The sequence below is a fragment of the Epinephelus lanceolatus genome, chromosome 6, assembly GCF_041903045.1.
Source record: "Epinephelus lanceolatus isolate andai-2023 chromosome 6, ASM4190304v1, whole genome shotgun sequence".
Lineage (NCBI taxonomy): Eukaryota > Metazoa > Chordata > Actinopteri > Perciformes > Serranidae > Epinephelus > Epinephelus lanceolatus.
In genome coordinates this window covers 3,604,543-3,620,685 of record NC_135739.1, presented here as the reverse complement: position 1 = coordinate 3,620,685, position 16,143 = coordinate 3,604,543, and the positions used below count along the sequence as shown (strand labels likewise).

Below are 16,143 nucleotides of genomic sequence, written 5' to 3'. Positions count from 1 at the left end.
GTCTAATTTTTTTTTTTTTATCCAGTGAATGCAGTGTGCTTCTGTAGTTAAGTGCTTTTAGCCTGCAAGCGTATTGTGCAGTGCTTTGTGTTATATGTCAGCCTGAGTGTAACTGTTTGTTTAACTATACCTGCGGCAAAATTAAGATTATTATTAATCCCTGGTATTATTTTTTATTCACTTAAAATTCAAAGTATTCAAAACAAAATTCATCAAAGGAAAGCATTCATCACATAGAAAATATGGGCCAGATTTACACCTGTGTTACTGTATCAATCTGTGTTAATTTTTTTTTTAAACAAAGCTTCAACTGCTTTAGAAAAGAAAATAGTTGTAATAAAATACATTAATTTGTAAACAATCTCTATTGGTGGGGCTCCTTTTTATTTATACAACCCTGGACTGTGCATTTAGATACTTGAGTCTTCTTCCAGGAATGTAATGAAGTGTTTACATTAGTTTTTTAGTAAAAAGAAAGAAAAAAAATATGTAAAAAGCATAGTGTATTCTTCGGTCTGTAGAAAGCATCTGGGCGACGCAAGTTACATTATATAATATAAAAACACACCAAAAAAGAAATTAAAATGCAGCATCATTGCCTATAAGTCAAGTTTATCTTCATGTTCTGGTCGTGCAAATGAAGCAATATTGTTACATACTGCAATTAAAGCTTACAATGAGAATTAGACAGACAGTGGAATATGTTGAATATATGTTTGGCACAGTATAGCATCAGTCGGTCTTTCAAGCGACCATGAAGTGGCATCATTGACTTGCATATTTTAGTAAATGCATTTCGGTGCTAGTGTAGTTTAGTGGAGAAACTGCAAACATGTATGATGAATGTGTTAAAAGAACACATGACAATGAGAGGAACGAGTATGAATTTCACATTAATGTGCAGGCAGATATGCTTTTATCTTATCCAACAGTATAGTGGGATCCTGCAGGAAATCTGGAAGGTTGCTCCTGTTAACGTATGCAGCCAAGCCCACAGCAGAAGCAGACAGGATCAGAGGCCACATAAATGATCTCTTGGGTTCGGGATCACAGCAGGGTCTGGTCTGCATGGGCTGAGCCACTCTCTCCCACTGTGTGAGGATGGCCTGGCGGGCTCCAGCCCATTTTCCTGGCCCTTTGAGACGATACTGGTACGGAGTACTGGGACCGAACATCACAGTCAGTCCCAGCCTGGGATCAGTCAGCAGCAGCTTCAAGAAGTTGGGGCGAACTCCCACCAGATCTGCTATCTCATCCATGTGGTTGACATAGTCAACCTGGATGGTGTGTCTCTGACTGGTGACATACCTGAAAAGAGACCCGAGCTGAACATGTTGTGCATAACAAGATTTGATGCATTTCAGATCCTAAATATGTATGTAATCACAAAGCAGAGTAAAACCACTGCTGTACCTTCTGGCCATTGTCTCCTTCTTACACTCGACATCTTTTAGCATGGACGCCATTGAGGGAAGCTTGATGCAGCCTGTTTAAAAATTAAAGACTTCAGTAAAAAGACTGTGTGATGATAAAAGGTTGCATTTTTTACAGAGCCTGTATTACCTTTAAAGACACGTGTGGCCCATCTGGCCTGCATCTCAGAGATGGGCATAATGGCTCCCAGTGGCTGCACGAGACCAATGATAGCCAGAGTGGGGCGGTCCATCTCAGGAGGAAACACATACTTGTACAGAGATGCTTTGTTCTGAGACACTGAGACCACATGTGAGGCCAGGAATGGAAAGGAAAACTTGTAACCTGTGGCAAACACCTGCAAGACAGGGGACTCATCTTAGTCACACACCATAGGCCAACTACACTGCTGTTTATGAACGTGTACAGAGGCAGAAGAACAGACTATAGTGTAAATGCACAAGTGTGTTGGCTATACAGAAATAACCTACCACCAGGTCGACATCTTCCACGACACTTCCATCTTCAAACTCCACACTGGACCCCTGAAACCTGCGGATGTTGGGTTTCACCTGAACTGTTCCAGACAGGATGCGGTTGGGAAGCTCATCATTAATTGTGGGATGTTGGCTGAACAACCTGAGATATATGTTCACATTGATTAGTAATGTTACTAAAAACTGATAAATACTGCACTCATTAAAATAAGACCAAGAGACTAACGCAGCGGTGCTCAACCTTTTTCCTTAGGGGACCTCTCTTCTATCATCGAGCAAACTGACGACCCCTGACTAAGTGACATATATTTTTTTAAATATTTCATATTATATTCAATGCATAGCAACAACAGTACAGAACCAACTGATCAACTGTACGATACAATAGTACAAATAGTGAACACAATAACTGCAGGAAGTTTGTGTAAAAAAGCCATTTTGTATTGACTGTAAGCAGATTATTTACTGTAAATATGTAGATGTTTTTGGCATATTGTTACTTGTTTTTAATTGTCTTGTAAGGTGTCCTTGAGTGCATTATTATTAATATTCTATCTGACAAATTGCCCATTGTTCTATTAGCTCTTTGGTTGTTTTAACTGTGCACTTTTCCCATGCAGGACGAGGCTGTGTAGCAGAGAGGGAGGACTCTGTGAATACAGCTGTTGTGCGAGTCTTCACTCTGCCCTCTTCCTGACAGATTTTTATCTATTGAATAAAAATCTAACCTAAATAAGGCCTACTGTATATATTTTTCAAAAACGTTTTTTACACCCCTTACAACCAAGAACGCCTTGCCATCCCCCATGAAGCTTTGGAGAGCCCTCATGGGGGTCTGGACACCCAGGTTGAGAACCAGTGGTCTAAAGCACCAGTAATGGCATGATGATATTAAATAGGTTCTAATATTACTAATGTTTTAAAAAGTGTACAGAAGTGGATTATGCAATTATTTCTGCAGTAGAACACAGGTATAAATTATCTATGACATGTATGTTGCCGTCAGACCAATAAGTGTGCAGGACAAAAAGAGAATGGTGAAACGTGCTTGGAAGATGATGTGAAGTCTGTGTGGGTTTGGATGGTAAGAAGTTTTGTGCTGTGTTACAGTGTGTAATAACTTGTATCATGTGAGAATAGGTTGTGGTCATGGACCAGACAAGATACAATTAAGAAGGACTTGACCCGTTGTTTTATACTATAAATGACACCTATGAGGGGGCAGCATAGTTGTTCACATCCATTGTCTAGGCAGGAGTGGATTGTCAGACAATGGGCCCTGGGCACAGATAAGCACCCCCCATCCCCAAAACAGGAGCAAGACACTCAGATTTATCGTTGTTTCACCTCATTTTGTGTTGTCGCTTTGCATCCCTTTGTGGTTTTGTATCTTGTTGTAGTTGTTATGTCTATTTGAGGTAAATTGGTATCTACTTTGGTCATTTTGCATCTCTTTGTAGTTATTTTGTGTCTCTTCGCAGTTCCTTTGCATCTCTTTGGGGTCATTTTCCTGGTCAGTACCAGTATTTGAGTGACATTTTGCAGATGATTGCCCAGGGCCCCCCCTCACACTTTGAGATTGTGGGCCTGTGGCTGGTAGGCCCGTTCAGTAATCCTTGAATATCTACAACACATTTTACACCTATTCTGGCTAACAGTGGTATCCTCATCTGGACTAATGTGTTGTGTGAACAAAATCAGAGAGTCTGCCATGTGCAGGGTCAAGCTGTGCTATAGCTTGTTTAGATAGATAAAAAAAAAAGAGATGCAAATACAGTACCTGTGCTTTGGCTTCAGATTGTACAGAGCGTGATCAAATCTTTGGTTGAGCACTCTCTCTGCTAAACCACAGAAAACACCAAAGGGAAGGATTTTCCGCACAAAATCTAACACCCTGTTCAAACGCAGATCCAAAGGCAGCCCGTTGTCACCAACTCGATTTACAATCCAGGCTCCCCTTCGCGTGCTCAGGTAAAGCTGTGAAGAGAAGACATGACAGTCAGTCATCACACTGGTACATGAGAAATACAGTTTGCAAAGTTTTACTGTAATGTAGAAATAGTATATTTATAAGGTGGAATCAAACTTATAGGTTGTATCTGTAAAATGCATTTAACTGGGACATTACTTCACTACAGTCTGTGGCTCTGTTACTTGTGACATAACCCAAAATATCTTTTATATCTTGCAGAACATCATCAGCAGAATTTTACTGCATTTACTGTCATTGTATGTGTGTGCAGCACATTATATTCACTGTTACTGTATATTATGTGCATCACCTCATAGGAATAGTATGAGAGAAGAATGGATATTCCTATTTAAATCAATGTAGAAGGATGATCAGAGTGGCGGCTATTTTTATGTGTACTGTTGCCATTGCTACCGCTGTAGCGGGCTAACTTCCGTATACATTTCTGTGTAAACACACCGTCTTGCTGTGCGTTTCAATACCCACACTATTTAGTATGCCAGAAAAAGATTAAGTATGTCCCAATAAATTGTATGTCAAATGCTGTAACCAAAAAATACCAGGATGTTCTACTGCATCTGGTCATATTTTGCAGGATCCAAGCCAGCATGCTTTTCTGGTTATTCTGACCCACAATCCTCTGCGCGGCGCAAGATACATCACATTGAAGCCACAATGACAGATGACAGCGCATTCAAGTAACTGATGACCAGTGGAACAGTAATAACATGAATATTAACTGTTTAAATGAACAGAGTAATCATAAAGAAAACTGACAACAACAAATGACAAACAAATGAACAGAAATATAAATGTATTGTTACTGTGGTGAATAAGTTAGAATCTACAATGTCTGCAGTTATTACTTACTTACTAAAGTTTCAACTGCACACAAAATAACAACAGCAGAGCTCTCTGGGTTGATCTCCCTCTGGTGAGCTCAGTGAATGGAGTTTTGTTCTATCTCCAAAGTAACGGATGAATGAACAAAAGGGTCAGAGTTCAGGGCGCAGTAAGGAAGTAGTATGTCCTGATTGTGCATATACTGCATGCAACAGTATGTACTTTGTAAAGGCAGCTTTACATACCTACTGTAAGTAAAAAGAAAAAGATTTGAAATGCACCCTAGAACTGACTGGGGTAAGGTTCTGGTGTGACGACTAAACAAGCAATGAAGCAGAACTTGTTATTTCCCTGTTTCTTTTGTTGCCATTCGTGGCATGTTAGTTAAAACATGATGTACTGCAGGTGTCTCTAAAGAATCAGTAGACAGCTGAGAGCAAGGGGGATTGAACAGCGTGCAGATCAGCACAATTTCACATCTAACTTTTTTTGACCTAGTCAGAGTTGGTGATTGCTGGATCAAATATTAGTTTGTCTATTTTGCATCATACTGATTTGTATTTCAAGAGTTAAATTGTGTTTGCAAACAGTGCTCTGTTGTCGTGAACACATCTAGTACATTTACTTCTGCACTCAAACAACATACTCCAGACCCAGCAGTGTCTTCTTAGTTTCACTTTCACCTGATGTTGGCAGTAGGACGACGGTAAACTCACGTAACAGCCCTCCCATTTACTGATGGGGGCTGATGTGGACCCTCAGATCTACTATGAACGGCACTGCATGCACATGTGTGACCGTAGCTGTCCGCGGATGTTTACTGCGAAAGAATGTCCGAGCCTGATTAGTTTAATCCGCCACATAATAGCTGCTTTTTCCTCTTCATGAAAGAAGAAAAAACACGAGACAGAGAACTTGGAGCTGCAACCCAAACGAAGGGAGAGGGAGGGAGATGTCTCGGCGTCCAGACCTCTGACACAGAGACAGAGTTTACTGGCTGAATCTGTTCAAAGAGGCTCATAAAAGGAATATCAAAGTATATTCTAGCCTAGTGAAAATAATATTTAACTCAACCCAGATCTTCAGCACTGGTTAATGTTACATTTTCAAACTGTAACTGGTCAACATTAGCTGTGACTTAAGGAGATTGATCATTCGTCTCATAAATCATGACACTTTTAATAATATAAAGTATTGTATTGGTATTGACGATTCTGGCCTGTATTACTTGGTATCGGATCAAAACCAAATCACCAGCCCAAGCGTGCAGTTGTGCTTTATCTGTTTAGTAAGGAAAACAGGTGTAAGAATAGGTCAAAGTGGAGTTTTAAAACTAGCGATTGTGACACACTGCACAGCCCCACAGACGTGTGTTTCACAACAACCAACTCCCTTTTTCTTCTGCACTCGTCAAATGACCACAGGAATCAGTTCAACATCCTTCCTACTCTCATTCTATTTTTATGGTTCATCTTCAATTTAACTTTCAGAGTATTTGGTTTTTTGGCTGAACTGTGGATTTATTAGACATGTGTTGTGTTACTGTCTGACTGCTCATGTTATTTGAGCTTCTGGATTCTACTGTAAAACTATATTAACCGTTGACCATTCTTTGCTCCTTCAGAGGTTAAGTGAAGTTGGTTTTAATTCTGAGTCTTGCAAATGGTTCCAGGACTTCCTGTCACAGAGGCAGCAATGTGTTGTCTGAGGTAATAATCATTCTAATTACCTGACATTGTCAAAAGGAGTCCCTCAAGGTTCAATACTGGGTCCCGTTTTATTTACAATATATATCAATAATATTGCATCCACCATCACAAACTGTAACGCCCATCTTTACGCTGATGATACAGTTCTGTACTGCTCGGCTAACACAGCACTTTCAGCTATTCAAACCTTTCAGCAAGCTTTTGATCAATTACAACATACTCTGTTTCACTTGAAACTGGTTCTCAATCCAAATAATACCAAATACATGTTATTTTCTAGAGTTGCAGATATTGATGACCATAGCATAAATATCACCACTTTGACAGGACACAGTATGGAAAGAGTCTCTGAATACAAGTATCTTGGTATCTGGTTAGTTCACAAACTCAAATTCAAATCCCACATTGATTCTGTGACAAACAAACTAAGACAAAAACTTGGTTTCCTGTACAGGAACAAAACACATTTTCTGATGTTTTACAGAAAACGGATCATTAACGCCATTTTTTTTTCAATCTGTTTTAGATTATGGTGATGTTGTTTATAAGAATGCCTCTGCCTCCACACTTGCTCCTCTAAATTCCGTTTATCACTCTGCCCTCAGATTCATTACTGGTGACAGTTACTCCACTCATCATTGTATTTTATATGAAAAGGTTGGCTGGGCTCCTCTAACTGTGAAACGTGACAGGCACTGGTTCATATTCATTTATAGAGCTTTAATTGGCAAGATGCCATCATATATTACCTCCTTACTGAATACGTCTCACAATCACTACTCAACACGCTCTAGCAACTGGCTCATGCTCCGAGTACCATGGACATTTCATTTGGTAAAACTGCCTTTGGTTTCTCTGCTGCATTCACATGGAACACTTTACAACAAACGTTAAAACTACAGACACTCGTTCCAGTGGGTCAGTTTAAAACCATGGTAGATAAATACTCTGTCTTTGAATGTAACTGTTTTTAAATTGTGTTGTTACTGTCTTTTTATTGTTCTATTTATCTGCATATTATTAGTCTTTTTGTAGCCTGAGTGTCAGACTGAAGCTCTCAGAACCTTCAGTCTGACATCGCCTCCACTGAAGGCGATTTACAAGGGGGAGGGAATTTGATTTTTCCCTAACCAATCAGTAGAGATCAACGACTCACCCAGAACCTGACGTCATTAGTCTCCATGCCTCGGGGGTGCCGAAAACAAGCGAGCATTGCCCGTTTAAAATGTCTCGCATGTCTCGCGTGCACGCCCAGCTGCATCGACGTTAAATCCAGTTTAGCAGCTTCCTTAATTTGATCCTCCATTAACGCAAGTAGTAGCGAAATACCTCGATAGCATCGTTAATGTGGTCTGTAGGATCTGTAGCGGTCGCCATTGTTGCTATCCTCACCAGTTACCCACCGGCGTACAGCTTGACATCAGCGTGGCGCTGATTGGGTAATCACTAGACCCGCCCCCACCCCCGGCGTTCATTGGTCCGTCCATCGTTTGGACGAGATAAATCGCAAATTCATTGCAGTATGCCAGACCAGAGATGCAAGCCTACTCAGTTGAGTGGGCGGGGTCTATGGTCTGGAACCAGGCTAGTCTTTTTGTACTCTCGAAATCATTGAAAATGAAGGCAAGCCCTAAATGATTCTTCAAGAATAAATAAAGGTTGAATGAATTAAGGATGCCATTGTCCCTTGATCTGAGCGTTGAAGATGGTGAATTAAAATGTTTTCTTGACTGACATGAATGACAGAATACAAGAAAATAAGAAAGTGATTATTCACCAGTTTCACCATATGTAACTATGTCATCCTGACCTGCTTGGTGACTCTGCTCAGCTCCACTGCTATGTCTCCTCCAGAGTTTCCTATCCCAATCACTACAACCTTTTTATCCCTCCACTCCTCAGGAGTCTTGTAGTCTCTGCTGTGGAAGTACTTTCCCGTGAAGGTGTCAATGCCTGGGAGAAACAAAGACAAAGACTTCTGTCTCCAGTGTCTGTATCTGACACTGTTATAAAAATATAATTCAGGTCAGTGTTGATGACATTTCACTGACAACATTATTCTCTCTGGGTGGAGCTGCTTTCTGTTGATATCATGTTACATGACCACACTGTACAGAGTTGCCGTTACAGGCTAGATCAAACTGTGTCAAAGGTTAACTTTGACATCATTTCCTCTTTGTGTTGCTAGAGCACAAGCAGCACTACTTGTGTTTGAGCAAACTGAAGGATATTTATAGGCTGTAAATAGTACCTGGGAAGTCATGCAGTGGCAGGTTGGGCTGGCAGTGATGTCCAACACAGATCATCACCGCATCGAAAATGTGTCTCTCCTTTTTGCCGTCCTTGTTCTCGATCTCAACGTCCCACTGGCCTGAATGAGAAAAATCTGATCTCTGCTTCACCTGCAAGACTTTGGTCTGAACAGAGAGACACAAACAGTTAACAGTTTACTGATAACAGAAAAGCAAACCGACTCTGAGGTGAGCAGTAACCATTTGTTGTGCTGCACTAAACACTATTTTACATTTACAACTCAGCTGAGAATATTGCATCCTTTCAGGAAGTCAGTGAAGCATCCTTACATTGAAGCGTATGTGCTTGGTGAGCTGGAAGTGGTCAGCATACATCCGGAAGTAGTCCATGATGAGGGAGTTATGCATGTAGTTTGGGAAGTGACCAGGGATGGGAAAGTCACTGAAACACATCATCTCCTTGGAGGTGTTGATGATGACAGAGTGGTAAATGCTCGCTCTGTCTGGCTCTGGATTCTCCTGCAATATAACACAAGGCCGTGATCACCTGTTTAACATTGGGGTGGACCATTTTCAATCTGCACCTTATGTGACCCAATCATTGAGGGGATATGGGGGGACTTTCCCACAAGAGGAATTTTTATAAACTGAAGAGCGAAACTGAGCTTTTAAACCAGTTTGAGACAAAAATCTTAGATCATGGGTTCTCAAAGTTTTGATGGCTGAGTGCCAGCATATGATTGAGGGCTGCACAGCGAGAGCGCACACACTATCACCTTTTTATAACTTGATTGGGACATATCATACTATGACCTTTTTTCATTACCTTATATAACTGAATGAAGGGGTGGGGGCTAGAATAAATAATGAAAATTTGTTAGGGGGTGTCACTACAAACATGGGGGTCTCTGGTTGAAAATGACATGGTTTGGTTGCTATAAAGTTGACAATCTTGTTAGAAATACCTGGTTTGGTTACTACAAACATGGCAAACTCTGATTAAAAACACATTTCAGTGTGCCATGTGTGTGCCCTGCAGATATTGTGAAGGGGGTGGGAGTATCACATGGCATGCTGAAATAAGTTTTAATGATTAAAATACTTTTGGTTATAAGTAACTTGTTGTACTTGATCCGTTTAAAGGGTCAACCATAGACCTTTTCATGAGCCCTCCTTGACCTTAGCGCAGGGTCATCTGTACCCTTTGACTTCCCTGAGGACAGGCTGGGCAACCAGACCAGGTATTTTTTAACAAGAGTTCACTGTGTTTTTAGAGACCAAACCGGGTATTTTAAGCGAGAGTTTGGGACATGTCACACTGTGCCTGTAGCAACCAAACTGAGTATTTATTTATTTTTTTTCCAAGATATTTTTTGGGGCATTTTTTGCCTTTAATGGACAGGACAGTTAAGTGTGAAAGGGGGAGAGAGAGAGGGAGAGAAATGCAGCAAAGGGCCAAAGGCCGGACTCAAACCTGGGCTGCTGCGGCAACAGCCTTGTACATGGGGCGCCTGCTTTACCACTAAGCCACAGACGCCCCGAAACTGAGTATTTTTTAACAAGCGTTAGTTTGTGTTTGTCGTGAGGGAAATGGGTACTTTTTGACCAAAGTTGAGGACATGTCCAGCTGTTTTAGTAGTGGCAAAAGCAAGTCTTTTTAATGAGAGCGTGCCATGTTTGTATCAGCCAAACTGGGTATTATCAACAAGAGTTCGGGACATGTCCAGCTGTGTTTGTAGTGAACAAAGGGGTTATTTTTAACATGAATTTGCCGTGTTTGCAGCAACCAAGCTGGGTTTTTTTTTTTTATGCAGTTTGGGACATGTCCAGTCTTGATTGTAGCAACAAGCTGTTTTTTTATTTGTTTGTTTGTTTTTATCAGAGTTTGCCCTGTTTGTAATGACAAGCAACCAAAGCAACCTTGCAGTAATTTCATCAGTCAATGTTTGATTTTGCTTTTATATAAATATGATTAAATGGATTATAAGTGTAGGAAGTAAAACATTGTGCATAGTGATATGCACAAAATTTTGCACACACAAAATAGGGGTCCACTTTGGAAAATGTCCCTCTGCCCATATTTCCTAATGGCTGGCCTGCTGGTTGCTGCAAACACAGCGTGACATATCCTCAGTTTGCTCTTTACAAAGATGGTGAACTCTCTTAAAAACAAATCTGGCTGAACAAACAGGGCCAAAGGGAGTGGCATTTGCGTCCCTCAACATATATTATAATTACTGCCTGGATATAACACATCTTAACTTACTCAATATGCTGTGTACTATATTTAAGATTTAATTTACGAGTTCAATATACTGTGTACTAAAATGAAACGAACCAGTGTGCAGTGTGACCCACCTTAAACCTCCACAGACCACCAATGTCATCGCTGCTCTCAAAGCAGACTGGCTCCAGCCCTTCATCCAGGCAGCACTTGATGCAGGCCAATCCTGAACTTCCTCCTCCGACCACCGCCACACGACGAGTCATATTTCAGCTGAAACAAATGTTTTCACTGTAAGTAACACAAGATCTGCAAACAGCACCAGAACACAGAACTCTGTCCCTTTCTTTACTCTGCTGAGTTGGATAATTATATCAGTCTGTCTGAAAATCACAGAAGAGGCAATGCATGCAGTAAAACGAGATCTGCAACATTTATCTTATAGGGCACTATGATCACCAGCCCGCCTTCTGGTTCAGTTTTAACTGGTTTCTCTAAATGTTGCGCAACCACGATCAAAGCTCATCACGCGTTAATGTGTAGCTACAAGTTTTACATATTTTAAATTAGAAGCAATGCACTGACTCAGACACCAACCCTGCTTTCGCAACTCGACTTTAACGTCTTGTTTACTGTGACTCTGCAAAGGCGGTGACAACAATCTCAGAATACAGCAGTTAAAAGTTTAACCGCATTTTTACTTTACTTTTACAAAAATCTTGACAAAAATGTACCAAAAACTTACAATAGTATATTTCGGCACGTAGCCCACGATTTCCTACCTTCTTCGATTCGGATGAGGAAACGACTTCTCCGTGCTGGGTGTATCTGAACAGTGGGCGGAGTGAGAATAAAGAGACTATGCACAACAATCTGTATCCCCAAACGACCCCCGTGGCAGTGCAGAGTCAGGGTTATTGAACAGGAGCAAAAGCAAACACACAGCACCCTTTTGCCTGACAACCTACCAGATGGCAGGGCCACACTGTCAGGGCTCTATATCATAATGGATCTGAGTGGCCCCACGATTCATAAAAGCAGCTTATGGGAGCCAAACAACCTTGGGGTCCACATCATGATGAATCTGATTAGGCCTATGGTTGATTTTAATGGTAGAAATGTAGAGCGATTGTTTCCTAATGTTACGCATGGTCCAAGGTGTGGCTATAGGTGCACTATCACATTCCTGTTTGTATAGATGTCAGGGTGCTCTGAGTAACTGTTTGACCTAATCACAGTGCCTGCTCACCTTTATGACATCACAGCAAATGGTCAAGATAGAGATGTATTGATTGACAGACGTGTGGTTGGAGAGAGGGTTTTTAGCTCACATTATGTGTTTTAACAAAGGGTGTGCCACAAGGTTCAATACTGGGTCCTGTCCTGTTTACCATTTATATCAACAACATTACATCCTCTATAACAAATTCTAATGCCCATCTTTACGCCGATGATACAGTTCTGTACTGCACCTCTAACACTGCACACTCAGCCATTGAAATCCTCCAGCAAGCCTTCGACAAACTACATTCACTTTTCAATCTGTAATTAGTTCTTAATGCAGACAAGACCAAATACATGATATTCTCAAGAGCCAGAAATATTACAGATGACAGTTTACACATCACCACTTTTACAGGACATAGTATTGAAAGGGTTTCAGTATATAAGTATCTGGGCATCTGGTTGGATCAGAAACTAACATTTAAATTCCATACTGACATACTGGCAAGTAAACTAAAACACAAAATCGGATACTTATATAGACACAAATTAAATTTTCCCTTACTTTGTAGGAAACAGATCATTGAGGCTGTATTTTTATCAGTTCTGGATTATGGTGATGTTATCTATAGACATGCTTCTGCCTCCACTCTCACTTCATTCGACTCAATTTATCACTCTGCACTCAGATTCATCACCGGTTCCAGTTACTCCACCCATCATTGTGTCTTATATGATGAGGGGGGATGGGCACCTTTATCTGTGTGAAGAGATATGCACTGGCTACTTTTCATTTATAAAGTTTTGAATGGCAGCATGCCACCATACCTCAGCACTTTATTGAACTGGTCGCATAGTAATTACTCTGCACGTTCAACTGATTGCTTAATGCTCGATGTTCCCTGCACTAACACTGAATTTGGTAAAACTGCTTTTAGTTCTTCTGCAGCATCTTCCTGGAACACCTTGCAACGTACACTTAAACTCAACACAATGGTTACTATAGGCCAGTTTAAAACTATGATTACCAACTACTGTACTTTTGAATGTAACTGTTTTTAAAGGTGTTTGGTCTCTTGTTATTTGCTCGTTCTTTGTGATTTTTAATTGTTGTTTGTTGTGCTCTCGACATCATTGTAAATGAGGGCTCACCCTCAATGATTCCTCAAGATTTAAATAAAGGTTAATTGAAATGAAATGAAAATGTGTGAATTGATGCACAGGAACACACATCTGTATGTAAGACTTTGGCCCCTGAATCCATCACCCAGTAAACTAGGAGGCTGTTCCTGCTATCTAAACTGAGCACAAAAAGTAAGGAAATTTGTGTTTGGTAGATTACCAGAGATAAAAACTCATAATTGTACCATTCTCATATGGTTCTAAGAAAACTCCCACCAATCATTGCATTCGGACCGAATGCAATGATTGGCTGAGCATCCTGTCTGACGTGGAGGCCTCCAACTGACGTACATAACCGCTCCCGTAACATCTCTCTCTCTCTGAGACTGTGAGACAACAAATAGGCTAGTAACAGGGACGCTTGTGGGTATAAACTAGTAACAGGGAGGCTTGTGCATATAAACTAGTAACAGGGAGGCTTGTGGATATAAACTCTTCTCCATAACAATGGCAGACAAATGTGGACCACGGCTTCCACCTCCAGCCGCTCCAACAGGGAAATCAGTTGGCAAAAGAAAGAATAATGCAGAAAAAGCTAACACTAAGAGAAAAGTCGATGCTGCAGGAGCCAAAACTCGGGTCAAGACTGATGGCGAAGATGCCGAAGACTGATGCAGCTTCATCCTGAGCTAAAAAGGGACGAGATGGTCGCAGAGTTTCTGCTGGTCACGTATTTTTAGTTTGCCTCTAATGTAACATAGGCTATAGGCTAACGTTATATATGACAACACAGCATCCCATTGCTAATGGCTAACGTTAGCCTACTGTAGCATAGCCTCTGAAACATTAACATTATCTTCCTTGTGCGTTTCCACTTACTAGTAACGTTAACGCTACTATCTAACGTTAGCACTGTAACCTTATTCTAAAACTCATCAGTCATCACTGACTCTGGTTGAGTTTTAAAACTCCGGGGTTGACTGTCTTGGTTGTAATGTTACACGCACTCTCCTCTTCCGTGTATCTAACATTACCTTGCCAACGCCTACGTCTATCATAGACGTAATGAGGACGCAATGGAGGAGGGGGGAGTAGGCGATGTTCAAATTTTCTCTAAGTGCTGTGTGAAATGCAAGAAAGGTAAGAGTCACTTTAAATGGTGCCACATTTGTAAGGAACATGCATTTGTGGGATGAGCAGCAGAGCTGAGTATGTGGGTTGCGCCCATGAAAAATTTGCCAAGTCTTCTCTGCCAATGTCAAACAACTTTTTTTTTTGCTGTTGACTCTTGTTTGGTGGATTGGATGATTGAAGTCTGAAGAAATTTTCATGGGCGCATTACTCAGCTCTGCTGCTCATCCCACAAATGCATGTTCCTTACAAATGTGGCACAGCACCATTTAAAAGGGAAATAAACAGGCTTTCCAACGGCTTATGATTTATTGCCAAGAAGCATTTTTACAACAAAGAAATAATTTAACAAACACAAATTTCCTTACTTTTTGTGCTCAGTTTAGATAGCAAGAACAGCCTCCTAGTTTACTGGGTGATGGATTCAGGGGCCAAAGTCTTAGTTGGCCGTTTCCATTCTAATAACCATGATACATTTAAATGCTAAACAAAAACAGAAAGTTATATTAGCAGTCGCATATCCAATCTTAAAGATTTGCCCTAAAAATGAGTATCAGCACTAGGTTATAACTTTGTAGAACCATGTGTACAATACTCTAAAGCTCCTTTTCCACTGCACAAGAAACCCGCTAGCACACGCTAACATCCAATAGTATGTCTCTGCAGACCCGGAGACTGCAGATTCAGACCCGCAGTTCTGGACCCGCAGTTCTAGACCCCTTGTTTTTCGTCCCCTACTGGACGGCTGTATAACTGCAACTAAATCAGCATCTCACCCAAACACCACTGTTTGAAAGAAGTTGGACTTTTAATGCTTTATTACAATTTACAATTTTAAAATTTTATTACACCCGAATAAAAATACCAAGATTTAATTGTTGATTTATGCCTGGGTGCTGTTCTGCATCATTATTGTTTGCTGGTTGTTCTGCATGGTTTGATCCAACTATTTTAGTTCTTTATTTCTTAATATTCATCAGACTGCTCTGACTAGCACGCCAAAAACTTGCACGGCATTGATCAAACCCGCTACAACATATAATAGGAAATGTCTCGTCTTGGGTGTCCAGTGCTCACTTTTGTTGTGGGAATTTGAAACAAAGGCTGTGAAATACTGAAATGGTTTGAAATGTTTTATTGTGTGCAGTGGTTACACCACACATCAGGGAGATCTGCAGAGAAAAAAAAGAAATCAAACATATCACAAAACTGAAAACAGAAACACTTAAAAAAATTAAATGCCTATCACAGTCTACACTGAAATACTGAAGAATCTGGAGCATAGCAAATACATTATTATATCGACATATTAACAATAGTGCCCCTTCCTTCCTCATCTGCCTTTCGATCCTCCACAAAACTCCTCCACTTCACTGTGGTTTCCCCTTTCTGGATTGTTATGTGCACCTTAAAAAGAGAGTCCCTAATTATTCAAAGTTAAGATTTTTCAACCGTTTTACACACATAAACAAGGCCAAAACCTAATAATAGACAAAAATACATTTCTGATCATCTGCGCTGGATGAGCTTAATTTCTATCCACAAAATCTCTAAATATATGCTATAGAGTAATATCAATGTAGTGATATAAACACACATGATATATAATATTATGAATAATAAAGGAAAAACGTGTGTAGGTGTATTACATGATAAACATGAATACAAAATTAACTTTTAGCATAAAGTACACTAATTGCCAATATGTAAACAGTTTCATGCTTGTATGAAAACGTAAGCCTATACACGTTTTTCT

At 40.4% G+C, this 16,143-nt stretch overlaps 1 protein-coding gene across 2 annotated transcripts; it reads right to left on the bottom strand.

Moving 5' to 3' along the window:
- Positions 1–365: 365 nt before the first annotated feature.
- Positions 366–11,829, bottom strand: LOC117254327 (flavin-containing monooxygenase 5-like). Of its 2 annotated transcripts, none has more exons than XM_033622521.2 (10): positions 11,693–11,829; positions 11,045–11,183; positions 9,017–9,205; positions 8,686–8,851; positions 8,245–8,387; positions 3,691–3,887; positions 1,905–2,052; positions 1,564–1,771; positions 1,414–1,486; positions 366–1,308 (listed from the first exon to the last, which is right to left on the bottom strand). In XM_033622521.2, the coding sequence occupies exons 2-10, from the start codon at positions 11,174–11,176 to the stop codon at positions 894–896; spliced, it is 1,671 nt and encodes a 556-aa protein (XP_033478412.2). In that variant the 5' UTR covers positions 11,177–11,183; positions 11,693–11,829; the 3' UTR covers positions 366–893. The 2 variants fall into 2 exon arrangements, with proteins under 2 accessions (XP_033478412.2, XP_078024600.1); XM_078168474.1 differs by having other exon boundaries at positions 11,656–11,770.
- Positions 11,830–16,143: the final 4,314 nt, after the last annotated feature.

Coding starts and splice junctions, on each gene's coding strand:
- LOC117254327 (XM_033622521.2), bottom strand. CDS start 11,176: ATGACTCGTCGTGTGGCGGTGGTCGGAGGAGGAAGTTCAGGATTGGCC. Junction 8,852..9,016: donor CCAAGCACATACGCTTCAAT/GTAAGGATGCTT, acceptor CTCTCTGTTCAG/ACCAAAGTCTTGCAGGTGAA. Junction 1,309..1,413: donor AAGGAGACAATGGCCAGAAG/GTACAGCAGTGG, acceptor GTCTCTTTTCAG/GTATGTCACCAGTCAGAGAC.